We start from the raw sequence: 21,578 nt of genomic DNA on the forward strand, positions 1-21,578 counted from the left end.
CCTCTGATGTGTACAGTAATTAGAGGCTGAGTCATTAGCAGAGTAATGCTCAGGGTGTCATTAGTTGTGCTGTAGTCTGGTTGTAACGTGTAGAAATCTTCTCTTTATGATAGCAACGCTGCAGACATGTGCAGGAGGAGGTGGGTAGATAATGCAAGGCATTGGGAACACTGGGAGGAATGGTTGGAGCACGATCGGTGGTGTGTATATAGACTGTGGGCGGTCTGACAATAATCAGAGTATTGTTTTGTGTGCAGATGTACTTTCTAATCCCACTTTTACTTGTGCTTTTTGTCTCTTCAGTTCATGGCTCCTCTCTGTCTCTTGTCTCCAGCACTTCTTCAATTTACTCCACGGTGAGTTCACAAAACATCAATAGTTAATTGGAGCTGGGTTTTTTTGGTGTGTGTGTTGCCTCAACACTGATATTGTACAAAGGTAATTTATTTTCTTATTGCGTACATATTGTGCGACTATTAAATACTTTGATAATTTATTGACTATTCATGTCCTGTACAGGATAAATATCATATGGAACATGTCTAAGTTCCAACCCCTCGATAACTACATTTAAGAGACCGTTTCAAAATGCCCTGGCTGATAATTAGGGTATAAACCATATATGTAACTACAACATTCGGGGTTCAGCAGGTCTCTTTGCTGCATACAGCATCATCCTTGTCCTACTCATGCACCCGGTCATGTTATCCACTGTACATTGCTGAATAATGTCAGCATGACAGTAAAATAATAATAGAAAACTATCTTTTAGATTGTTCTGTATTCTATACATCTACATTGGTATAAGCCTCAAAAATCAAAAGTTTTTGTTTTTGTCTTGAGAATTATGAACTATTTTATTATGAACTATTAAGTATTTGAGTTGTTATACATTGTTATACATTTACCAACTAATCCATCTAGAAATCTGACTCAAACACTTTGTGAGAAAAGGGCCTGGCTGTGGAAACACAGGCAAACTTAAGACAGCCCACATATATAAATTGTAGCCAATCAGCACTGGTGCTTCAAATCAAAGTTCCTCCTCCCTCAGTGGGCTGTTTTACTCACCTGGGCAGGTGTAGTAGAGAAACTGACACTGACACTGGATCCCTTCTCAGCACTGGCTTGTACTTTGAATCAGAGACTCACAGAAGAAGAGTAGAGAGGAGGCAAAATGATGGCGACTTTATCCCTGACGGGAACTGTCACGTCCTGGCAACAAACGGTAGGGATGAGGAGGAGGATGTTTTCATTTCCACTGGGGCTAAATATTGTTGTGTCAGTAACTGGAACTAATATTTTAGAAATGTATTCTGTGTCTCTATCAATATTTTATGCAGTAAAGACTATTGACTGAGGGCAAAAGTCTCTTTAGATGTGGATCCATGTGTCATGAAATGGTTCATATCTGAAAAACAGATGAAAAGATATCTGCTGCTGCCAATGTTGCCTTTTTCTTCCAACATTAGTTAAATACCTTTGACCTCTGTTCATTTTTAACTGCTTATGTTTCCAGCTATTACACAAATAGGCAGTGGAACTGTTTTTGTTTGTGAAATGCTGGTCCAGGGTTTTGCGTCAGAGCGAGTGATCTTTGTTTTGTCTATGTTTCCAAGACAGACTGGCTGCTATGTTTTTAGTAGCTAGGGTCAACTTGCTACACATGTGTAATTAACAGGTCTGTTTGGGTGTGTAGACCATGTGCTGGTAGTTGCTACTTTGTCAACCATCCACTCGTGCCACAGAACACTGCTAAACAAGCACAGACACATTAGACCTGTTTTAGTGCTTAGTGGTTGGTAGGTGGAACCACATGAAAAATCATTAATTATCAGTGCTTCGCTGCTCCCGGTACAAAATGCTTTACAAATGCTAAAAAATGGTGGAATTATAAAACAAAAAAATGAAAGAAGAAAACACAGGGAGCTCCCAGTTCCAATTTAGCTGGACAGTCATCGAAAATTGTACAGTGCAGCCTATTTACATTTAATGTAGGTGTTTCATGTTGAACTGTTTGGGTTTACAGCAGAGTGTGTTGTGTTCTTGTGAGTGTTTTGCATGCTCTCACTCTGTACGTTATGTATTTGCCTACCTGTCCTTCCTTACTATTGTTCTGTTTGCCTATGACGATGATGAGACTCTCACACTCAGATATGCCTTCAGGAGAAAAGCTCTACTTCCCAGACATATTATACACCAAACAATATCCTCCATAGTTTATAAAGCTCATCCCCCAACAACTCAAAGGGGAATCAGGACATGTGCAGTTTTTTTTTTGTACTGGGAGCTCGAACTGCTCTTTTTTTCCCTTTAGAGCGGATTTCAGTCATGTAGTCTAATGACTTTCTCTTATTCCGATGTTTGTTTTACAGAACGAGGAGAAGTCTCAGTCGGAGGTAAGCCTCAGCCCACCCACATCACCTCTGTCCTTTTTAATCTTCTGCGTGCAGTTAATAGAATGGTTGAAAAATGGGAGCATTTTTACAGTTGTATCTTGTTACATGTGTAACTATTGTGACTGACCTTGTAACAATCCTTTGGTTCTCCCCAAACACCTGTGTACACCTGTATGTGCTCTTTTATGCATCTGCCATGTTTCATCTTTCAACATGAACATATCAGAGCTCAAATCTGGGGACCTCCCTCTTTTGTTGCTACAGTTTTTTTTTTTGTTTTTCTTTTCATTGTGTGTCTAGGTACATACGTGTGTGTTTTATGGAGCAAGTATCTGTGCTTTTGTCTTGGTGCTTTTTGATGTCATGCTTTCTTACGTTCTCAGATCCGCAAGCTGCGTCGGGAGTTGGATGCCTCCCAGGAAAAAGTTTCCGCCCTGACGACACAGCTGAGTGCCAATGTGAGTGAACAAGCACTCATGCGCTCACCCCTGAACAATGCTTGTCATTCTATGAATGTAATCACTTACATGGCTACTTTAAAAGTAATGTTATACTTACATAGGCTGTGCATGTTTGTTCATGCAAATTATACTGTAAATTAGTTTATATCAGTCTCTAGTATTGAGGGACTGATTAATATGGAGGACAACGCAATCTAGATTTATATCAGAAAATATATGTAATCAGGCTGACCTGAGTGAACTTTGATGTTTTTCCAGTCTCAAAACCCACTTAAAAACACTATCTCTCACAAGTACCCACACAGACAAGAACATTTTGTGATATTTATCCAATTCTAAACAGATAGTTTCTGCACACAGAGGGTATAATTTTACACCTGGCAGCACCATCAGAAAATCTCCTTAAGCGTCTCCAGACACGATCCTTGCTGCCACGCTACCTTCTATATTGCACAAGTCTTGCCTCGCTCTGCTTGTAATTTGTTGCTTCAGTTAGTGCACGCTGGCAGTTAATATGTGGATTAGAGATATGCAAGGAAGGCAAAGGTTTTAGATTACAACACAGGGTTGAGTATGAGCAGACTGCTGAGGTACTGTTCCAGATGTGAACTGAAGATTTACAGCTCACGATGCTTAGATACAAGAAGGAGTGGTGTGTTTTGGAATAAAAACAGACAGGAAACAGAGAAGTTGATAGTGGGAGGTCCTGGGGTGGGATGTTAAGGGGGCTTTGTGTACATATTTAATTACACATTGCAGACAGATGAATTATCAGAACACGCCTTGAAGGCCCGAGGCCGAGAATCTAAGTACATCTTCTGCTGCATAAACTCACAATTTAAATCACACCTCAGTCAAAACCTTAGTCAGCTCACCAACTTTAGTGGGGCAGTCATGGATGATTTGTATTTGTTAAGCCTATAGCCTACAGCCAGCAATACAGTATAATGGAGAATGACTGCACTTACCCTTGTTTAGCTGATTTGTTTGAAACAGGAAACATCAGTGGTATTACTAAAAAAAAGTTTTTAAATGAATACTTGTTTTGTCTTGTATTGTTATGTTACTTTATTTAAACCTTTTTATTATTTTCCCACCACCTACTCAGTTTGAAGCCTCCCATGTTGTTATCTCTTTGTCAGAAGGTCATTTTATAACGCAAGGAACACTGTTGTCAAAATGGGTTTACCCAAAGATGAATTTGTGTTGTCGAAGGGTAAACGGAGGGCTGTAGCTTCAAGGACAGTTTTTGGCAAACATGATGTGACTGTTTTGCATTCATTTGTTGAATTTTTTAGTGTGGGGACCTGTCCAAGCCGGACCCACAGGGTATCATTCTAACAGAAGGGTTGTTATTTTGCACCATTATTTGGATTATGTTTTTATTTTAAAATGAAGACTGCTTGACTGATGTCATGTTTGGGTGTTCGCTTCAAGGTAAAAGCAGTTGTGTCAACAGTTCTCATATTTCTGCTGGTTACGGGTAATTTTGTTCATTCTCTGCTGGTTATCACAGCTCAGCTAATACCTAACATTCCCCTGGATCATTTGACATCCATTCAGATGTCAGTGGTTCAGAAGGTATAAGCTGTTTTATCTTGGAACAGCTCTAGCTGACTTCTCTTTCATAGCATTTAGCAGCCACCAACCTGCAACAAGCAGCACAGGACTCTGGCTCCCCTAAACTTTTACCCCTCCACGAACAGCAGCCAGTGGGGGAAATTGCTCATTTTGTTTTAATGGGGATATATCTTTACAGGAGGTTTATGAACAAAGCTTTCTTCTGTGACTAGAGTGATTACTGGAGTCTTACATTTCAGTTGTTGTTATCTCTGTCTCTTAATGTTTTAAGGAGGTTTTGTTTGCACCCCTGGATTCTGGGACTGGAGTATTTTCTTTAGCCACAATTGCTTTGCTGTGGTTGTGTGCTTGCAGAAAATTAGATAAACTTAGAGTCCCTTTCTCTTTAATGTCAATATATTGAGTTTGTTTTCAGTACTTTCCACTGCAATATAACTACACATAGACTAAGTAATACACCTATAACGTGTTTGTTTTTCAAAAGGCTCACCTGGTGGCAGCCTTTGAACAGAGTCTGGGCAACATGACTATTAGACTGAAGAGTCTCACCTTGACGGCAGAGCAGAAGGTAAAAATACCTCCTCCGGTTTTATAACAGTTGTTAAAGTTTGCTTTTAAACTCTGCAGCTGATTTGATCTTTTTTATTTTCACTGTGTAGGACTCTGAGCTGAATGAGTTGAGGAAGACCATTGAGCTGCTGAAAAAGCAGAATGCTGTTGCTCAGGCCGCCATCATTGGAGTTATCAATACACCTGAACTCACACCTAAAGGGGACAGGACAGGTACAGACCAACCCTGCAAACATTATGCAAAAATAATCAAAAAAACAAATGTGTTCCTCAACATCAGTCTGATTATCCACTAAATAAACTGTGAAGCAAACAAATGCTATTAAACATGAATACACTGTTTCTTTTTATTTCACCTAAAAAATTGAAAATGTTAAACAGTATTTCTGACATGTGCAAACATCTGGGAGAACTAAAAATATTCAACACTCAAAAAAATCCAAATTACTTCAAATTTCTGCAATGTGTGTTGTTGAAAGTGATCAGTTATAGTAGATACAAAGCCCAAAACACATGGTGCAAAAAGAATCCCATAGCCTGCCCAAACCACACCTCATAATAAACAATCTTCCTTTGTCAATAATCTGTCATATGAATGTGTGGGACATTTTATGTTGTCAGGAGAGAAAAACCTCTGAAACAGTAGGATAACCGACACAAAGTTTTAACTCTTGTGGGTTATCAGCATTTTACACTTGGGTAATGCACTTTATGCACTTTACCTAATTAATTTGAAAGGAACCTATTCTAAAGATTTAATTTAAAAAACCTGTATCTTATCAACCGCGCATAGCCCTGCCTGGTTAAGGTTTAATATTTATTGAAAGACATATTTAAGCCTATAATGTACATGTACAGTATATGGGCTCATCTAATCTGTCCTTGCCTGTCTCTCTTCAGCTGGTAGTAATGGGAGTCCACAACAGCAGAATCTGCAGCCAGACCTGCGCATCAGGAGGCAGCACTCCTCTGACAGTGTCAGCAGCGTCGCCAGTGCAACTAGCCACTCTAGTGTGGGCTCCAACTTGGACGCAGACGCAAAGAACAAGAAAAAGAACAAGAAGAACTGGGTAAGATGTCAGAAAATAAAAAGGCAAATGTCAATGTGTGATGAGTTACCCGACAAAAAAGCAGCCATGTGGTTTTTGTCTCTTTGTATGTTTGCATATGCATGTTGTTTTCACATGTTTGGGTTTCTGCCCCATTAGGCGTCTTTCACTGGAGAGAAGGTGAATATACTAATTTCTGGAAAATATCAAGTAATGACTAACTTGGTGATTTGCAAGGTTGAAAAATACCATTCAAGTTAAAACTGGGCTGAGTTTGGTTGTTGGTATCTTTTAAGCTGCAAATGACCAAAGCAGTGCTTATGGCGTAGTCGTGATGTTAGCCCATTAGTCATCACTCATTTTGCATAATTCATCATACTACAAAATGTCTAACATTTACTTAAAAGATGAACTTTTCCTTTTTGCTGTTAAGACTCTTATGTGCACCGGAGGACAAGTCAGAGAAGATGAAGTATGCAGCTTATTTATTCTATGAGACAATGTTGTGTTAGACCTCTGTGGTTGTTAGTTTCTGATCCTGATGTGAATTTTAGGAAGGACAGTGTGTGTTTTGTGGTAGCTGCTAAACAACGCCAGCTTGCGTACAGTTTCCTGCTTTGGTTAACTGTGATAATAAATGGAGTGAGGGAGACCCCACAGGAGGCTCATCCATGCAGGTGGCAGACAGTGTGCGATCTTGAGTGCATAGGGGCTGTGTGTGTAAGAGGGTCTATAATGGTCAATGAAAGACTCCTTTTCATGGTGGTAGTGATGTAGATGTAGCTGGAAGTCAAATGAAATGCGCTCTAGTCTTCTAGGGGCCTCTGGTTTAATCTGTCCCCCCATGACACAGTAACACACCCCAACACATATGAACATGTGTTGTTTTGTCTCTCTGTCTTCCTTTGCTTCGCTTCATGTGGCAGGTCTATGAGGTAAGAAGGGCATGCTGTGTGAAATGAAAAGAATCGCAGCCTAACCCCCACACCTTTTATAGGTTACTAACCTCTGTTTTTCCTCTTCTCCTCCTGGCTTATGCTGCCACCGTAGTGTCTTTTCTCTCCTCTTCAACACTGCTGCTGCCTGAAAATTGCTCTTATGACACATGAGCTGAATCTTAAAAGGACAAGTCCACCCTAAAATACTTTTGGAGTGTTGGGATAATTTCAGTGCAAGGGAAAAAATCGGGCTGGTGCGCTGAAGTTGCCACACTTATTTAATAAATTCTAATGGAAGCTAGGAAAAGATATATGTAAAGGCTACAGCTTACAGATGTGTCTTTGTATCTTCAGCTAAGTGTGGAATTCCCAGTGGAATTCTCCTTTAAACACAAAACTTTTGCTAAAGTAATATAATGAATATTAAACAGATTTTGAGACGTTTCCTATGAAAAAGTAAGTATTTGCTTAGTAGTTTCAATATAACAATGATTTTCACCAAAAACATTGTTTTTATAGAGCTAAACTAAGAGCAAAGCCTACGAGATGTTTCAGTTCTACAAAGTGAAAGAAATGGACATTAAGACAGATACTAAAATCTAATTTCTCTTGATATTCTATTTATAAAGTATAAAATGACATGTAATTGCATTCTGAAAAAGACCTGACACACTACACTGTGTGTCTGTTTAGAGCTTTAGCTCAAGTCATAATTCCCTGTCTCCCCCTGAGTCACATGCACTTTTTCATAGCTTTTTACCCCCCACTTTCCCTGGCACACTCCTTTCCTCCCTCTCACTCGTGTGTTTTCAGGAGAATGTCCTTCACCTTCTCACTAGCTACTCTCCTTTTTCTGTTTTCTACCTGTAGCTGCGAAGCTCCTTCAAACAAGCCTTCAGCAAGAAGAAATCTCCCAAGTCGGCCTCCTCTCACTCTGACATTGAGGAGATGACTGACTCGTCATTGCCATCTTCCCCCAAATTACCCCACAATGGTACCACAGCCACCAGCCACTTGCTCAGGAATACACACTCCAACACTCTGTACGTATGCCACTGCTACTACTCTCCTACTGGGAATGTAGAATGTAGTTTGTAGAAAATTATTTTTTTTTCTGCATACAAAGGAAGAAAATATCAAACTCAGACCTGATCACTGACGATGAAATTAAGTCATTTCTGGATCTGGAAAATCATATTGTCTTTTATTGAAATGTTTTTTGTTTCTGCATATTAACTGAATTTTATCTTTGCTCTCATCTTTACTTGCTTATATAATTCTATATTTAAATACTTTTATCACTTTTCAGCTGGTTATAGTGCATAGTCGTACTGTATGTCACATTGTTTTGTCTGTGGTCTGTATTTTTGTGAAGCATTTATCATCCTAATGTCTGTGAATGTGTGTGCATTTGTACAGATTGTCTGAGTGTTTAGACAGTGAAGCAGAGACAGTGATGCAACTGCGGAGTGAGCTCAGAGAGAAGGAGATGAAGCTGACTGACATTCGCTTAGAGGCTCTCAGCTCTGCACATCAGCTGGACCAGCTTCGGGAGGCCATGAACCGAATGCAGGTCAGGACACGCACACACACACACCTAAATCAAAGCTGGTGCTGCACGTAACCCACAGTAGGTTTTTAGTTTTGACAGCTGTTTGATAATCTGCAGCACTGACATTAACAGGAGCGGTGTGCCAAGGCTGTGGAAAAACAGTTGATAAAGTGCTGGGTGGTACTATTGAAAACATTATTAAAATATTAGATAGGATATATTAAATATTGACGTGTCCAGTGTATAACATTTTAGATACAATAATCAAATTGCATTTATGTCCAACAAAAAAGAATATAAATACCCTGAAGTACTTACTATCTTAGCTTTTAATTAAAGCTCGGTCATTTTTAGAATGATAACATTAAGGTTATAGCAGCATCCCCTATGGATGCACATATAGTAGATAAAAGTAATGTTTTGTATCAAAACACATTCCTTACACAGGTTATTCAGCTAATTCCTTTACATGTTCTTTTAACCCAACTTCATCTTTGTGTATCTACAGCTAGAGATTGAGAAACTGAAGGCAGAGAATGATCGTCTTAAGTTGGAGAATCAGGGCAGCAGGACGGGTTCCCAGGTCTCCATCTCATCATCTCCTCTCCCTCAAACACACAGCCAGATAACAGGGCCAGGGCCAGGGCTCTCCCAGCACAGCCTCAACCTCACCACCAGCGAGTCCACCAGCCTGAGTAAATAGTTGAAAAATTTGTTGTTGTTTTTTCCAGATCTACCTGATTTAAATGTTGGTAGTGACAAATGTAAAAACCGTATCTGTTTTGCTGTGCTCTTCTGTCAGACATGCTACTAGATGATACTGTTGGAGAGGCTGGAATGAGGAAGGAGGGGAGACATGTAAAAATTGTTGTCAGCCTGGATGAAGACAGAAAGTGGGGAGAGGTGAGACCTGTTAAAATTACAACTCAAAGATCTTTTAAGGTTTATTTTTTTATTGTAGCTGTGGGCTTTTTGGTATCTAAGACCAGCTGTGTTCTTTTATCACAGGAGGGTCGGTCTCGTCATTTTCTGATTGGTTGCATTGGTGTGAGTGGAAAAACCAAGTGGGACGTTCTGGATGGAGTGGTCCGACGACTTTTCAAGGTAAAGCTAATCAGGAATAACTAAAGCAGGCTTTTGAAAAAAATCCAACAATGTTGGTAATCTTGAAATTATTGAGTCTTAGCGTTCGTGTTTTCTAGTACAGCAAAACATGCTTCTGTGCACTAAGAACATGTTCAATTAGAACAAGAAAAAAATTTCTAGCTGGTTTTCTTTTTAGAAATTTTACCATTACATTCATTAAACGCTGACACTTTGCATCTAACAGGAGTACATAACCCATGTGGACCCAGTAAGCCAGCTGGGACTGAGCTCAGACAGTGTGGAAGGATACAACATTGGGGAAATCCACCGACCCAGCAGCCCCAGCACCGCCCAGACACCTGAGCTGCTGCCCTGTGGTTACCTAGTGGGAGACAGCAACACCATCAGCATCCAGCTCAAAGGTACTGATGCTTTGCTAACCTCATTGCACAAAGGATCGTGCTGTGCTCCTACGTCAAGTCTAATACATTATTACATCCTTAACAGTCTGTTGACAGCAGAGAGAAAAAGAATAGAAAAAGTCCCCTTCGTTGGTAAACAAAGTGTGTGTGTGTGTGTCTGTGTGTGTGTCTGTGAATATCCAGGTGCAAATAGTGAAAGTGTGGACTCCCTGGTGTTCGACTCTCTGATCCCAAAGCTGATGCTGCAGCGGTACGTCTCCCTATTAAAGGAGCACAGACGCATCATTCTGTCGGGTCCCAGTGGGACAGGAAAGACCTATTTGGCCAATCAGCTGTCTCGACACCTGCTGCTGCTGGAGGGCCGTCCATGGACATCACAAGCGGTCGTAACTTTCAACGTGGACCACAAGTCCAGCAAAGTAAACACATTCAAATTCTTCTTTAGTATTTAAATCTTTTTTCCAAAAGTTGATTATTGTTAGAAAAGGCACTGCAACATAACAAGACACTCTGCTGCATTTTGCAAAATATATTAGATAGAAATAATTAACAATCATTAAAATGAGATAAATGCACAGCATTTTAACACTAGTTCTGGATGGCAAGATTAAGGTAACAGGTGATTAATTTAGCAAATCAGGACAACTCAAAACCTTATGTCATCTAAACATCCTGGCTTATGTAGATCAGAAAGATGTTTAGATTAAATAAATAATAAAATAACATTAAATGGTCTCACTCTGTGTGTGTGTGTGTGTGTGTGTGTGTGTGTGTGTGTGTGTGTGTGTGTAGGAGCTGCGTCAGTACCTGTCAGGTTTAGCTGAACAGTGCAGTGGTGTCCCAGGGGTGGAGAGTCCTCTGGTGATCATTCTGGACAACCTGCACCACGTCAGCTCCTTGGGAGAGATCTTCAACGGACTCTTCAACTGCAACTATCAGCACTGGTCAGATTACGCACACAAACGCTAAAATACACATATTCATTTATGTGCAGACTCATATTAAAAGTGAATGTTTGAATGAATATGGTTAAAAAACAAATGGTATCTGTGAAAGAGTAGCCCTGCTAGGACAGCATACAGGGCATCTGACACAGTGCAAAGGAGAGTAAAGGCAGTAAAGATGAAGGGTCTATCTATATCAAATGTGTTCTAATTCAAACACGTATTTTTGAAGGTAAAATTAAAAAGACAATGTGATTGTCAGTTTCAAAAAGTGCAGAAATGTTTCAATACCCACTTCCGTATACAACACTGGAAATATGTGGTGGTGGGAGGAGGTTTCTGAAGCTATCTGAACCTCTAGTAGGTGGCTCTGATCCATTATGAAACTGAAATATACCCCTTTTAATATTCTGCTTGTACAAGCCCAATTCAAAAAAAGTTGGGACGATACCTAAAACGTAAATAAAAACATAATGCAATGATTTGCAAATCTTATCAAGCCATATTTCATAAAGCATAGAACATAAACAACATAAACAGATGTTGAAACTGAGAAATTGTAACATTTCATGGAAAATATTTAATTTTGAATTTGATGGCAGTTGGAACAGAATGCTGTTTACCATTGTGTAGCATCCCCTCCTCTTTTAACAACTGTCTATAAAACATCTGGGAAGTGAGGAGACCGGTTTCCAGAGTTTTAGGTAAGGAATGTTGTCCCATTCTTGTCTAATGCAGGATTCTAGCTGCTCAACAGTCCTGCGCCTTTGTTGCGGGATTTTTCATTTTATGATGTACCAAAATACCAAAGTGAAGGGTCTGGATTGCAGGCAGGTCAGTTCACCACCAGGACTCTTCTCCTGCGAAGCCATGCTGTTGTGATGGATGCAGTATGTGGTTTAGCATTGTCTTGATGAAATATCTAAGGTCTTCCCTGAAAGACATGTTGTCTGGATGGGAGCATATGTTCCCATCCTATGCTTCTCTGAGATGCTCCTTTTATACCCAGTCATGTTACTGACCTGTTGCCAAATGTCTCAGTTTCAACATCTGGTATGTTGTTTTTGTTCTATTATGAATAAAATATGGGTTGATGAGATTTGCAAGTCATTGCATTCTGTTTTTATTTACGTTGTACACATCATCCCAACTTTTTTTAAATTGGGGTTGTATATGATTTATTAATCATTATTTAAAACTTTAAGGGACTAATGTTACCAGATGACACAATAGCAATTTGTGTTTGTTTCTCTCTTCAGCCCATACATCATTGGAACCATGAGCCAAGCTACGTCATCTGCTCCCAACTTGCAGCTTCATCACAACTTCAGGTAAACGCCTCTCCTCCTGCCCCCAGCTGAAAGAAGATAACAGTGTTTGGGAACACTTTACTATTTGTGAGTCCTCATATACCTGTGTTCTCTCTGATCAGATGGGTGCTGTGTGCCAACCACATGGAGCCAGTGAAAGGCTTCCTTGGTCGCTACCTGAGGAGGAAACTGATAGAGATGGAGATTAGCAGCAGAACACGTAACATGGAGCTAGTAAAGATTGTCGACTGGATCCCACGGGTGTGGCACCACCTTAACCGCTTCCTGGAGACACACAGCTCGTCTGATGTCACCATCGGTAAGGCAACCTTACATGAGTGAAGAAGGACTGTTTCATAAAGGTTAGTGGGCGAACAGCTGGTGTTTTATTTGTGTGCTTTGTGGTGTGCAGGACCTCGTCTCTTCCTGTCATGTCCTATTGACGTAGAGGGGTCAAGGGTTTGGTTCACTGACCTCTGGAACTACTCTATCATCCCCTACATGCTGGAGGCCATACGAGAGGGACTGCAGGTAACACAAAAACACACACAAACACACAGTCTGTCCAAAGCTGTGTCGGATTCATGGTGTACAGATCAGGTGCTGGCCATAGAACTGATTTGATTTTTCTTTGTGATCGGGGATTTTAAAAATCTTTTAGACGTAACACTATGATAAAACTAATAAAGAAAGTGATTTTGGCATCCTGAGGGGATGTTTGAAGCCTCCATCCGAATTAAGCAGAATGAGTAATAAGTAGAATAGATTTAACCTCACAGGACCAGCCATATGTTCATCAAAGTGAAATGGATACAATTTGTTCTCCTAATCTGTGTGTAATTAGCATCTGATTTAATTAAGTAGCTGCTAATGCAACAACTCACAGGGAGTGAAGGGATGCTTGTATGACAAGAGGCTTAGAACAGAAACCATAATGTAATGATGCTGAAGTGGGAATACAGTTTTTTTACGGTGGCTTCTGTTAATCTTGGCTTGAAAAACATTGCATGCAGTATTACTAGTTGTTTTTTTATTAATTGTGGATTATTTGTTCAGATGCCATTTTGGTTCCAAAATCAGAGCAGCTTTCAGTTTTGCCTGCTGTCGTTTTTCTCCTTCATAATGCAGCCTGTGCAGATTAGCACCTACACTTTAGATGCAGAGAAATGTTACTCAAGCTGTGCCTCAGACAACACACAAACAAACTGGCTCCAGCAAACTTCAGCTGTTCAACAAACAACACCAGCTCTGCCTCAGAGCACCTTCTAGTATGTTTCAGTGTCCGTTCTGTGTCGTTGTAGTTGTATGGCCGCAGGGCTGCGTGGGAGGACCCTGCTGCATGGGTAATTGACACTTACCCGTGGTCAGCCACACCAACTCCATCTGAATGGCCCCCGCTGCTGCAGCTACGTCCAGAGGATGTGGGGTTTGATGGTTTCTCTGCTCCAAGAGAAGGAATCAGGAAAGAGCCACCACAGAGTGATAGTGATGCAGACCCACTGGTGAGCCAAAAAAAACAAACACACACAAAGAAGAGTTACTAGTTTAAACAGTGAGGCATGACATTTAAGTGCAAACACTCACTAATTTTGAGTTTCTACATTTTATAAGTTACCTTTGTTTGAAAAATACAAACAGGATGAAAAAAAGTTCAGTCTAAATAACAGCAGTTGGCTTCCTCTGTTAAGCTTCCTCAGATTTTTAGCTTCTATAGAGCTGGAATGTGGAGTCAAAGAAAATGATCCACAAATTTTAATCAAACATGAACCGGTGTTTCCTCCATCCCGTGTGTTGTAAAGCTCAATCAGGCTGACACCTGTTTCTGCCAACAGATGAACATGCTGATGCGCCTAAAGGAGGCAGCAACATCGTCGAGCCCGCAGAGCTACGACAGTGACTCAAACAGCAACAGCCACCAGGACGACTTCCTGGATTCGTCACTGGAGTCAACTTTGTGATGCCGTCAAAAGTAAACACTGGCAACAGTTTTTAGGAGAAGCTTTTTGCGAGAACTGTTCTGTGAAAACTTCTTGTTGAGAGAATAACTTCATGCCACAAAAGCAGCCACAATAATTTGGGTGCAGGTAACCCAAATTTAAAAAGGAAAGAAAAACAGAGTTAAACTTACATTTAAGAAAAACGGGCAACAAACGTTCCTACTGCACTGTGCTGTTTTGTTCTGTCTTTCCGTTTTTTGTTTTTTGTTTATTTTTTGTCACCGCTGTGGCCCGTAGCTCCTCTGTCAGGAGCTTGTCATCTACTTCACACAGACAGAATAAAAGCACACACTGTTTGTGAGGCATCATCCTTACATCATCACCAGCCATAAGCATACACGAACACCAGCCAGGCGTCCTCCATCCTCCACCAAAGCACACCAGTAGCTATGGCTCCTCAGGCCGATCCTCCCCAACCACAGAGTATCTGAGCTGCCTGCAGATGGCGACATAGGGCCATTTTTCTGGAGCATCACTGAGGCTGCTGGATGGAGGGATGGAGGGATGGAGGGATGAACAACCAGCCACTTCATGCCTCCCCTCATCTGCAGCTGAAGTTGCCTGTGTGATTGCTAAAGGATAAATTGAGCCAAAATGAATGCTGAGTCCTGAAACATGCTCTCACTTCCAAAATGTCCTAAGAAATCATTCATTTTAAATCCCAAACTCTACACATTGTTGTGTCAAAGTGTCACTGAGACATAGCTGCATTTTTTTAATTTAATTTCAAATCACCTAATGAAGAAAAGGGGTGAGAGCTGGTGTTTCAACATGCTAAATTGTAATACCAACATATTAATGAATGAGTAAATATAAAAACATTTCTTGTCCACTCTATGTACAGCTAGTTCTTACAAGCAAAACAAGAACAAAATCTAATGTACAAAAAGTCCCAGCTCAAACAACAAAGTCTTTCAGGAAGGAAATTAACATTCACCATGGTGATATTCATCCTTTAAACTTTTACTATGTTTGAGACAATGTCCTTTCTGTCTGTGTAGTTACTTCCCATGTGATTTATACTCATAATTGTTTTCTTTAACCCCTTGATAATCCTTTGAGAACTCCATGCACATTGGCCCCTACAGGCTGCTGTAGCACAAATACCTTGTGGTGCTGGACTGAAGTCTAACAATGCCTTACTTTTTTCTAACAGACTATGTGCATTAACTGATTCTTTATTTGTCTAAATGGCTGTAAACTTAACAGGGCTCCAAGTCGACTCTCTCCTCAAGTACATTGGGTTGTCAAGGAGCGGTGTCGACCTCTCATCATATCAAACACCAATGCCGTGGGATTAAAGAGATGTGGATGAGTAGTAGTATTGAGTTTCAAATTACGGTATATGCATGTATGACCCAACGCTGGTGTAAATATTTGGACGACTAGCAGAAAAGAAAATGATGTGTTTAGGTGCTCAGAATCCGAAGTTTGAAGAGGATGCGTGGATTTGATTTCGCATCCTCCCTCAACAGGCTCAGTGTCAGTTTTGATGATGTGATTTGTGATGAACAAGCTGTCATAGCAAACATGTTGAACTAATTATGTGAAAACTAGTGTATATGCTGCTTTGTTTATAGTAATATAATTAATTGGGAGGTTAAAGGTACATGTGGTTTAACGATAATTTAAAACACTTTGACATCATTTCTATGGCTTCAAAAATAAAGTATATTGTATTTTTCCTTTGTGTTAAACCTCCCTGCCTGCCTTCCTTTCTGGGAAGGGCATACAGACGTTTAAAGGAGGGGTCACTCAGTTCAGCACAACTTCCATCGCTTTCAGTGTTTTTGTCACCGATCCTATGCAACAATTATTGTATTCTCCAAATGGAAGCCAAAAGCTGAATGTGCGTGTGTCCCACGTGAGGTTTTCAGCACTGCCGAGACATAAAGCACGGAACCAGACTGGTGAAAACTTCTGGCATTTGTAGCCAATGCTGTCTGTCCATACATGTGTCTGTATATTCCATAGAACCTCTCCTGCTATGGTCCATGTAAGCACAAAGAGACTGCTTCTGTGTCTGGTTTAAAGCCTGCTCTGAGAGGAATGGATGTCCTTGAAGCATTTGACCTGTCTGTTTATTACTCACAAACTCCAATGAATGTTTAGCCTTCTTTGCTATTTGCATTTTTATATGTAACATAACATTGTAAATAGTTTATCTTGCAGCATTTTGATGACTTTTTCTAGCTGATTTGTTACAGTACTTGAAAAGGAGTATTTTGTGTACAGTCTCTTTAAGTCAGAGCAGAGTGATCCGTTACTGGTCTGTCCAGGACTGAGACAATTAAATCTGATATCACTGTACTAGTCTTAAGTTATTGTGATTCAATAAAAATAATGATTATTTATGATTTAACTTTGTCAGAGTATTTTTAAATAAGAAACTTTTTACTTACAATTGTTTACACATTTATTTGGTATTTATACAAAAAGTGTGAAATGAACATATATACAGCGCATTATACAACATACTTATTAAACAACTTCATATAAATTATTAACGAAATAGCTACATTTTTAATAAACAACTCTATTCAAGGACAAGGCAAAAGCAACTCAATAACTTGGCATAAAAATTCCATACAAAATTGTACAAAATACTGTACAATTGAACAAAGCTGTGCAAAACAGCAACCTGTGTCTCAGAAGCAGATCCTGTACAGTCAGCATGCACTGACAAAACAACAAAGTTGAGCAAAAGTTTTGTTTTTTTAAACAGTGGCATTTATGGACTTTTACAAATGTGGTCAGAGTCTTATAGAAAAGAAAACGTGGGTTAAATCTCTATATTTGCTTTTTTAAATAAATTAAGATACTGTTATTTCTTCTTCATCTGACTCTGAGAAGTCCGAGTGCTTACCGGAGAGAGAGGGAGAGGAGATTCTGGAGCCTGCAGCGCTCCTTCTCTCTCCTCCGAACTCCTCTTCCTGCTCCTCCTCGTCTTCCTCCTCCGCTGAGGACTTCTTGCCCACGTCACTGAGGTCCGGGTGCGGGTTCGCTTTCGTGGGCAGCGTCTGCTCACGGCAGCCACCGGACGACAGCAGCTCTCGCTCTTTGGAGTTCCTCCACTTCATGCGCCGGTTCTGGAACCAGATTTTCACCTGCAGGCCGGGGAGAAAATGGAGCGTTTACAATGGGTCTGCGTCACGTGGAGAGGAGTAAACTGCGCCTAAGTGTCAAATTCTGCACATTTTAAACCCATGTGAGCGTCACTGAACTTTTACCTGTGAGTCTTTCAGGCCCAGTTTTGAGGCGAGTTTCTTCCTGTCGGGCTTGCTGATGTATTTCTGTTTCTGGAACATTTTCTCCAAGGCCTTGCGCTGCACATCGGAGAACACCGCCCTCCTCAGCATCCCTCTCCGGGGTTTTCCTCTGGCGGCTAGAGGCCATGAAAAAGTCCCGGGGATAGGAACAACCGATGAAGATGCTATAAGAAGAGAAATTGGCATTTGTTAACGCTGCTTTGTCACATCTTCCCACAAAACTATTCTTATAGCATATCATAAAGCTAGAATAAGAGAATCACAGGTCTGCTTTATGAATCTGAACACTGAACCACTCGGGACATCAGGAGGCTCCATATGAAAATAAGGATTTCTCTCCAAGCGCTTATAATTGGACGTTTTCCCGTTTTTAGTCTGTGCAGTACGTCTCTGTTTTGAGTGAAATGGCACGAGGTGACTAATTAGCACATTGGCCGGTCCCCAACGCATTGGTATGGTAAAGAGGTAGCGTATCCTTTAAGGAACCCTGTGAGGGCGGATAGAGGAGTTAATAAACCGTGAACGGTAATTGTGTAGTAATGAACTAACGTAGAAAAGACTCTGGACAGGCGGCGAAGGCCATATATTATGGCAACAAAGGGAGATTTACACTTTCAAACTAAACACAACTGCATACCAGAATACTGATGCCCAGAGGGGGGAGTGAAGAGTGGAGGGGAACGGCGCTTTTTTTCTTCTTCGTGCCCTCGAATCATTTTCATTAAATGAACACGAAAAGCTATTCAGCACCCTGGCGTTGTTTTGTTGGGGCATTCAGCTGAGCTCATGAAAAGGCTCTATCCCCATTATGATTTGTTGGAATGAAAGAACGGACTAGCGACTTTATAGACTTTTCCAGGAGATTATTCTTTATTCCAGCTCGTTGATTGGCCCGGTTGAAAAAAAAAAAAAGAGGAACGTTTAGGGCCCAGAGAGAGTGAAAATTTGAGGTCAGTGATATCGGGGCGTGCGGCACGGAGAGAAAAACTTTCCCCAGCTGGGACATTTTGGCTGTACTTGGGCTTTTGAGGGGGGAAAAATCGCTTTACTTCAAATCCCGCCGTGCAAAACACCTTTCCCCTCTGCACACTGCTGCTGGGACTTCCTGCCCTGTGGCCACAGCAGAATCGGGAACAACGACGCGCTATGTGGTCTTGTGAGAATATTGAAAACTCTCAATAGCGCCTAATAGGGAAATTAGTGCATGACTGGTTCACGCCTTTGGCCCGCCTGGTAAAAGTCACTCTCAGGGGTGTGTGGGTGGTTCGCCCGGTGGGAGCTGACCAAATTGGTCACGGTGCTGAAGGCTTTGTTGCCCGCCACAGCGGCCCAGTGGCCCCCCGGACGCTGTGGGAAAACGCGGAGCCAGGGAAATGCCAAAACGCCCCCCAATGGGAAGCAGGGGGGACGATAACTCGCCATCCCGCCTCAAATTTAGAGCGTGACGATTTGGGATAATTGGTTAATTAGGGGGTGGGTGGGTTGGTCCGGGTTGGGGCAGAGCCAGCGGTCATCGTTAATAGGACAGTGATTTCTTTTTTTCTGGCTGTTTGTCCCTTTTCTGTTTCCCCTGCCGTTAAAATATGTGACAGGGGTGAAAGCCTTTTACATTTATATGCGATTAGTTTGGAGACATTTCTAAAGGCTAAAAACAGGCGAATAGCTAAAGCTGTAATGAGAAAAAGTTGCGCCTACCTGGTAAATAAGGCGTCCTGAATATGGGATGAAAGGTTCCGTCAAAGCAGGGGACAGGGAAGGTCTTGGAGTGCAGGCTGTGGACTATAGGGTGTGAGGACGCTGTGGAGAACATGATGCATGTTAAAAATCATTCCCCAGGGTGAGAAGTGAAATGTAAAGGAACACACTTTGCAGACTATGGAAACACGGTGGACGCTGTCTAGCTACTCACCGGTCTTTGGTGAAGGTGCGAGAATGGCGCTGACTCCAAACTTGAGAAAAGTTGGGTCCTTGCTGCTCGGCACTGACGTTTTCGGTGAGCACGATTCGCGCGTAACCGCGGTCGTAGCCACCGCGCGCTCTGCGTGCGCGCCACTGAAGGACACAGTGGTGGTGGCGGTTGTCAGGGAGGCGCTCGCTGACGGGACAGTCCGAGTAATGAAGGCGGCAGGGCGGCTTATCCGCAGCAAGTCCTCCACTAGAAAGCTGGAGTGGTTCGGGAAGGCGGAGGGCAGAGTCTGGTGGAGCGGCAGAGCTGCAGCGGGCCTGTAGAGCCCGGGGTAGAGGGCAGGAGGCGCAATGACGCTTGGGATCATCATGGTCCCGGCTTAAAAAAGTCAGTGTGTGAAATCTGAAATACTCCTTGTGTCAGCCAGGGGAGAACCAGTCGTTTGAATGGCTGCTAAGTCCTCTGGTTTCCTCACTCTGGGGAGACGAGTTATATAGCAGCCTGCCCCCCCACCCCTGGCCCTCCTCTCAGGGCTGACAGCCTCAACAATGGGGCTCAAAAAAGTTCTCCACATGGGTCGCTTTCATGCTGCATCCCCAGGCCCGCTGATTGGTCAGAGGACGCAATTTATGATTGCATTAGACTTCATAAGCTAGCAACACACAATGTAACCACGACAAAAGGGACCCAGTCATCAATTTTGCATGTTGACCACTTTCTTTTCAATTTCTTTTGTTTGCCAGAGGCAAGCGGCCTAATTAAAGAGCAATCTTTACAGATGCCGCCTTTAAAGAGGACTCTTAATGAGTAGCCGCTTTTAATGAAATAGATTTATTCGCTCAACGTGCGCTTCTGTTCTGCACTGCACACAATTAAGCTCGTTTAAATCCTAAATTATGTCTGTATTCTATTTGATAAAGTTGAAAAATAAATGGCCACAGGTATATAAAACGATTTATTTTTTTGTGTATATTTTGTCTTTTATTGTTAAATCCAAATTTCTACATGGGTTACAGACGCCATGCGTATGTGGCGTCTCAAATGTAAATGAGTTTTAGGGTTTCACAGGATTCTCAACACTCAATCTGGCCCTCGTCATGGAATTATGTCTTAAACGGATTTCTGCTATCAAAACGCTTTAACAGATGTGTTAAATATCACTCTTTTTGCAGAGGCTTCATTCAGTGTGTGGAGCCGCAGCTCAGTGCGCACAGGAAAAGTGTGCGGCCTGAGCCGTGCGCTCATGATCCTGTTAACCATGAACTAACTGTCACCCTCAGCTGCGGAGGAGGCGCCCCTCGGCCTTTCTCTCCTTCCCTCTCTCGGCTTCAGAAAAGCCCAGTAGAATAAAAAAGGTTTATTTCTAAAGACGGTTTTGTTCTGCTATTTTAACCGGCTGAATAAAAGTGCATCTGCGATTTGATTTAAAACGCATTCATATGAGCGGACACTGAGACCCCAAATAAAACTCGTATTAAAGCTACTTGGAACCTGATAGTCGTGTTCTGTCAGCTTTACCCCTGAAAACCAGTTAAAGCAGGGCAATCAGGCGAGAAAGCGTTACAGACTTAAAGAGGAGAAAAAAAGGGAAAAAAAACGCGTAAATGTTGCCAGTTAAAATAAATACAATAAAGCAATTTAAGAGAAAAAGGATTTAGATTTAAACATCAGAAATATCTATCAACTCTGTGGAAGTTTAATTGTTTTATTGTCATGTAGCTCTGTGTTACTGGTTTAAAATTAAATGATCAAACCAATAATATGCTCTTACTAGTTTTAGACTATATTTTAACTATATTTTTAACACATTTATGTTGGGCTCGCCACCATGACCCACTAATTGTTAAGACTAATAACCCGGCTAATAAAGGAAGTTAATTTCAAGTGCGTGTACATTAACTTTAAAATTTCAATTTAAATTATGGCACCCGGTGTGTCAAATCAATATGTCAGCTTTATTTGCCAAAAGAAATTGCTGGAGTAAACCGTCAGATCAGTTCGCAGCGTTTGGAATCAGCTCAATAATGATAAGTAGTTCAACATGAATCTAATATAAATTGGCCACAATCCGATAATTAAAAGGGAACGCCTCCG

General features: G+C 41.4%; 2 protein-coding genes across 15 annotated transcripts in view; one reads left to right on the forward strand and one right to left on the reverse strand.

Annotated features, from left to right (window-relative positions):
* nav2a (neuron navigator 2a) overlaps nt 1-16,666 on the forward strand; it is a 174,336-nt gene extending 157,670 nt beyond the window's left edge. For all 14 annotated transcript variants that reach the window (XM_067495572.1, XM_067495579.1, XM_067495574.1 and 11 more), the window contains 19 exons: nt 304-356; nt 2,376-2,399; nt 2,783-2,857; nt 4,926-5,009; nt 5,101-5,224; nt 5,912-6,081; nt 7,869-8,041; nt 8,418-8,571; nt 9,059-9,245; nt 9,353-9,453; nt 9,559-9,654; nt 9,881-10,058; nt 10,242-10,477; nt 10,851-11,002; nt 12,262-12,333; nt 12,435-12,631; nt 12,725-12,843; nt 13,614-13,814; nt 14,145-16,666. In XM_067495572.1, the coding sequence (XP_067351673.1) occupies nt 304-356; nt 2,376-2,399; nt 2,783-2,857; nt 4,926-5,009; nt 5,101-5,224; nt 5,912-6,081; nt 7,869-8,041; nt 8,418-8,571; nt 9,059-9,245; nt 9,353-9,453; nt 9,559-9,654; nt 9,881-10,058; nt 10,242-10,477; nt 10,851-11,002; nt 12,262-12,333; nt 12,435-12,631; nt 12,725-12,843; nt 13,614-13,814; nt 14,145-14,270 (2,522 nt within the window). In that variant the 3' untranslated portion in view covers nt 14,271-16,666. The remainder of the gene's footprint in view (nt 1-303; nt 357-2,375; nt 2,400-2,782; nt 2,858-4,925; nt 5,010-5,100; nt 5,225-5,911; nt 6,082-7,868; nt 8,042-8,417; nt 8,572-9,058; nt 9,246-9,352; nt 9,454-9,558; nt 9,655-9,880; nt 10,059-10,241; nt 10,478-10,850; nt 11,003-12,261; nt 12,334-12,434; nt 12,632-12,724; nt 12,844-13,613; nt 13,815-14,144) is intronic.
* A 70-nt stretch (nt 16,667-16,736) lies between these two features.
* On the reverse strand, nt 16,737-19,997 carry dbx1a (developing brain homeobox 1a). Its single transcript, XM_067495581.1, has 4 exons — nt 19,488-19,997; nt 19,274-19,375; nt 17,540-17,742; nt 16,737-17,416 (listed from the first exon to the last, which is right to left on the reverse strand). Exons 1-4 carry the CDS (start codon nt 19,852-19,854, stop codon nt 17,123-17,125), a joined length of 966 nt encoding a protein of 321 aa, XP_067351682.1. The 5' UTR covers nt 19,855-19,997; the 3' UTR covers nt 16,737-17,122.
* Nucleotides 19,998-21,578: the final 1,581 nt, after the last annotated feature.

This window comes from Channa argus, chromosome 2 (assembly GCF_033026475.1).
Source record: "Channa argus isolate prfri chromosome 2, Channa argus male v1.0, whole genome shotgun sequence".
Classification (NCBI taxonomy): Eukaryota; Metazoa; Chordata; class Actinopteri; order Anabantiformes; family Channidae; genus Channa; species Channa argus.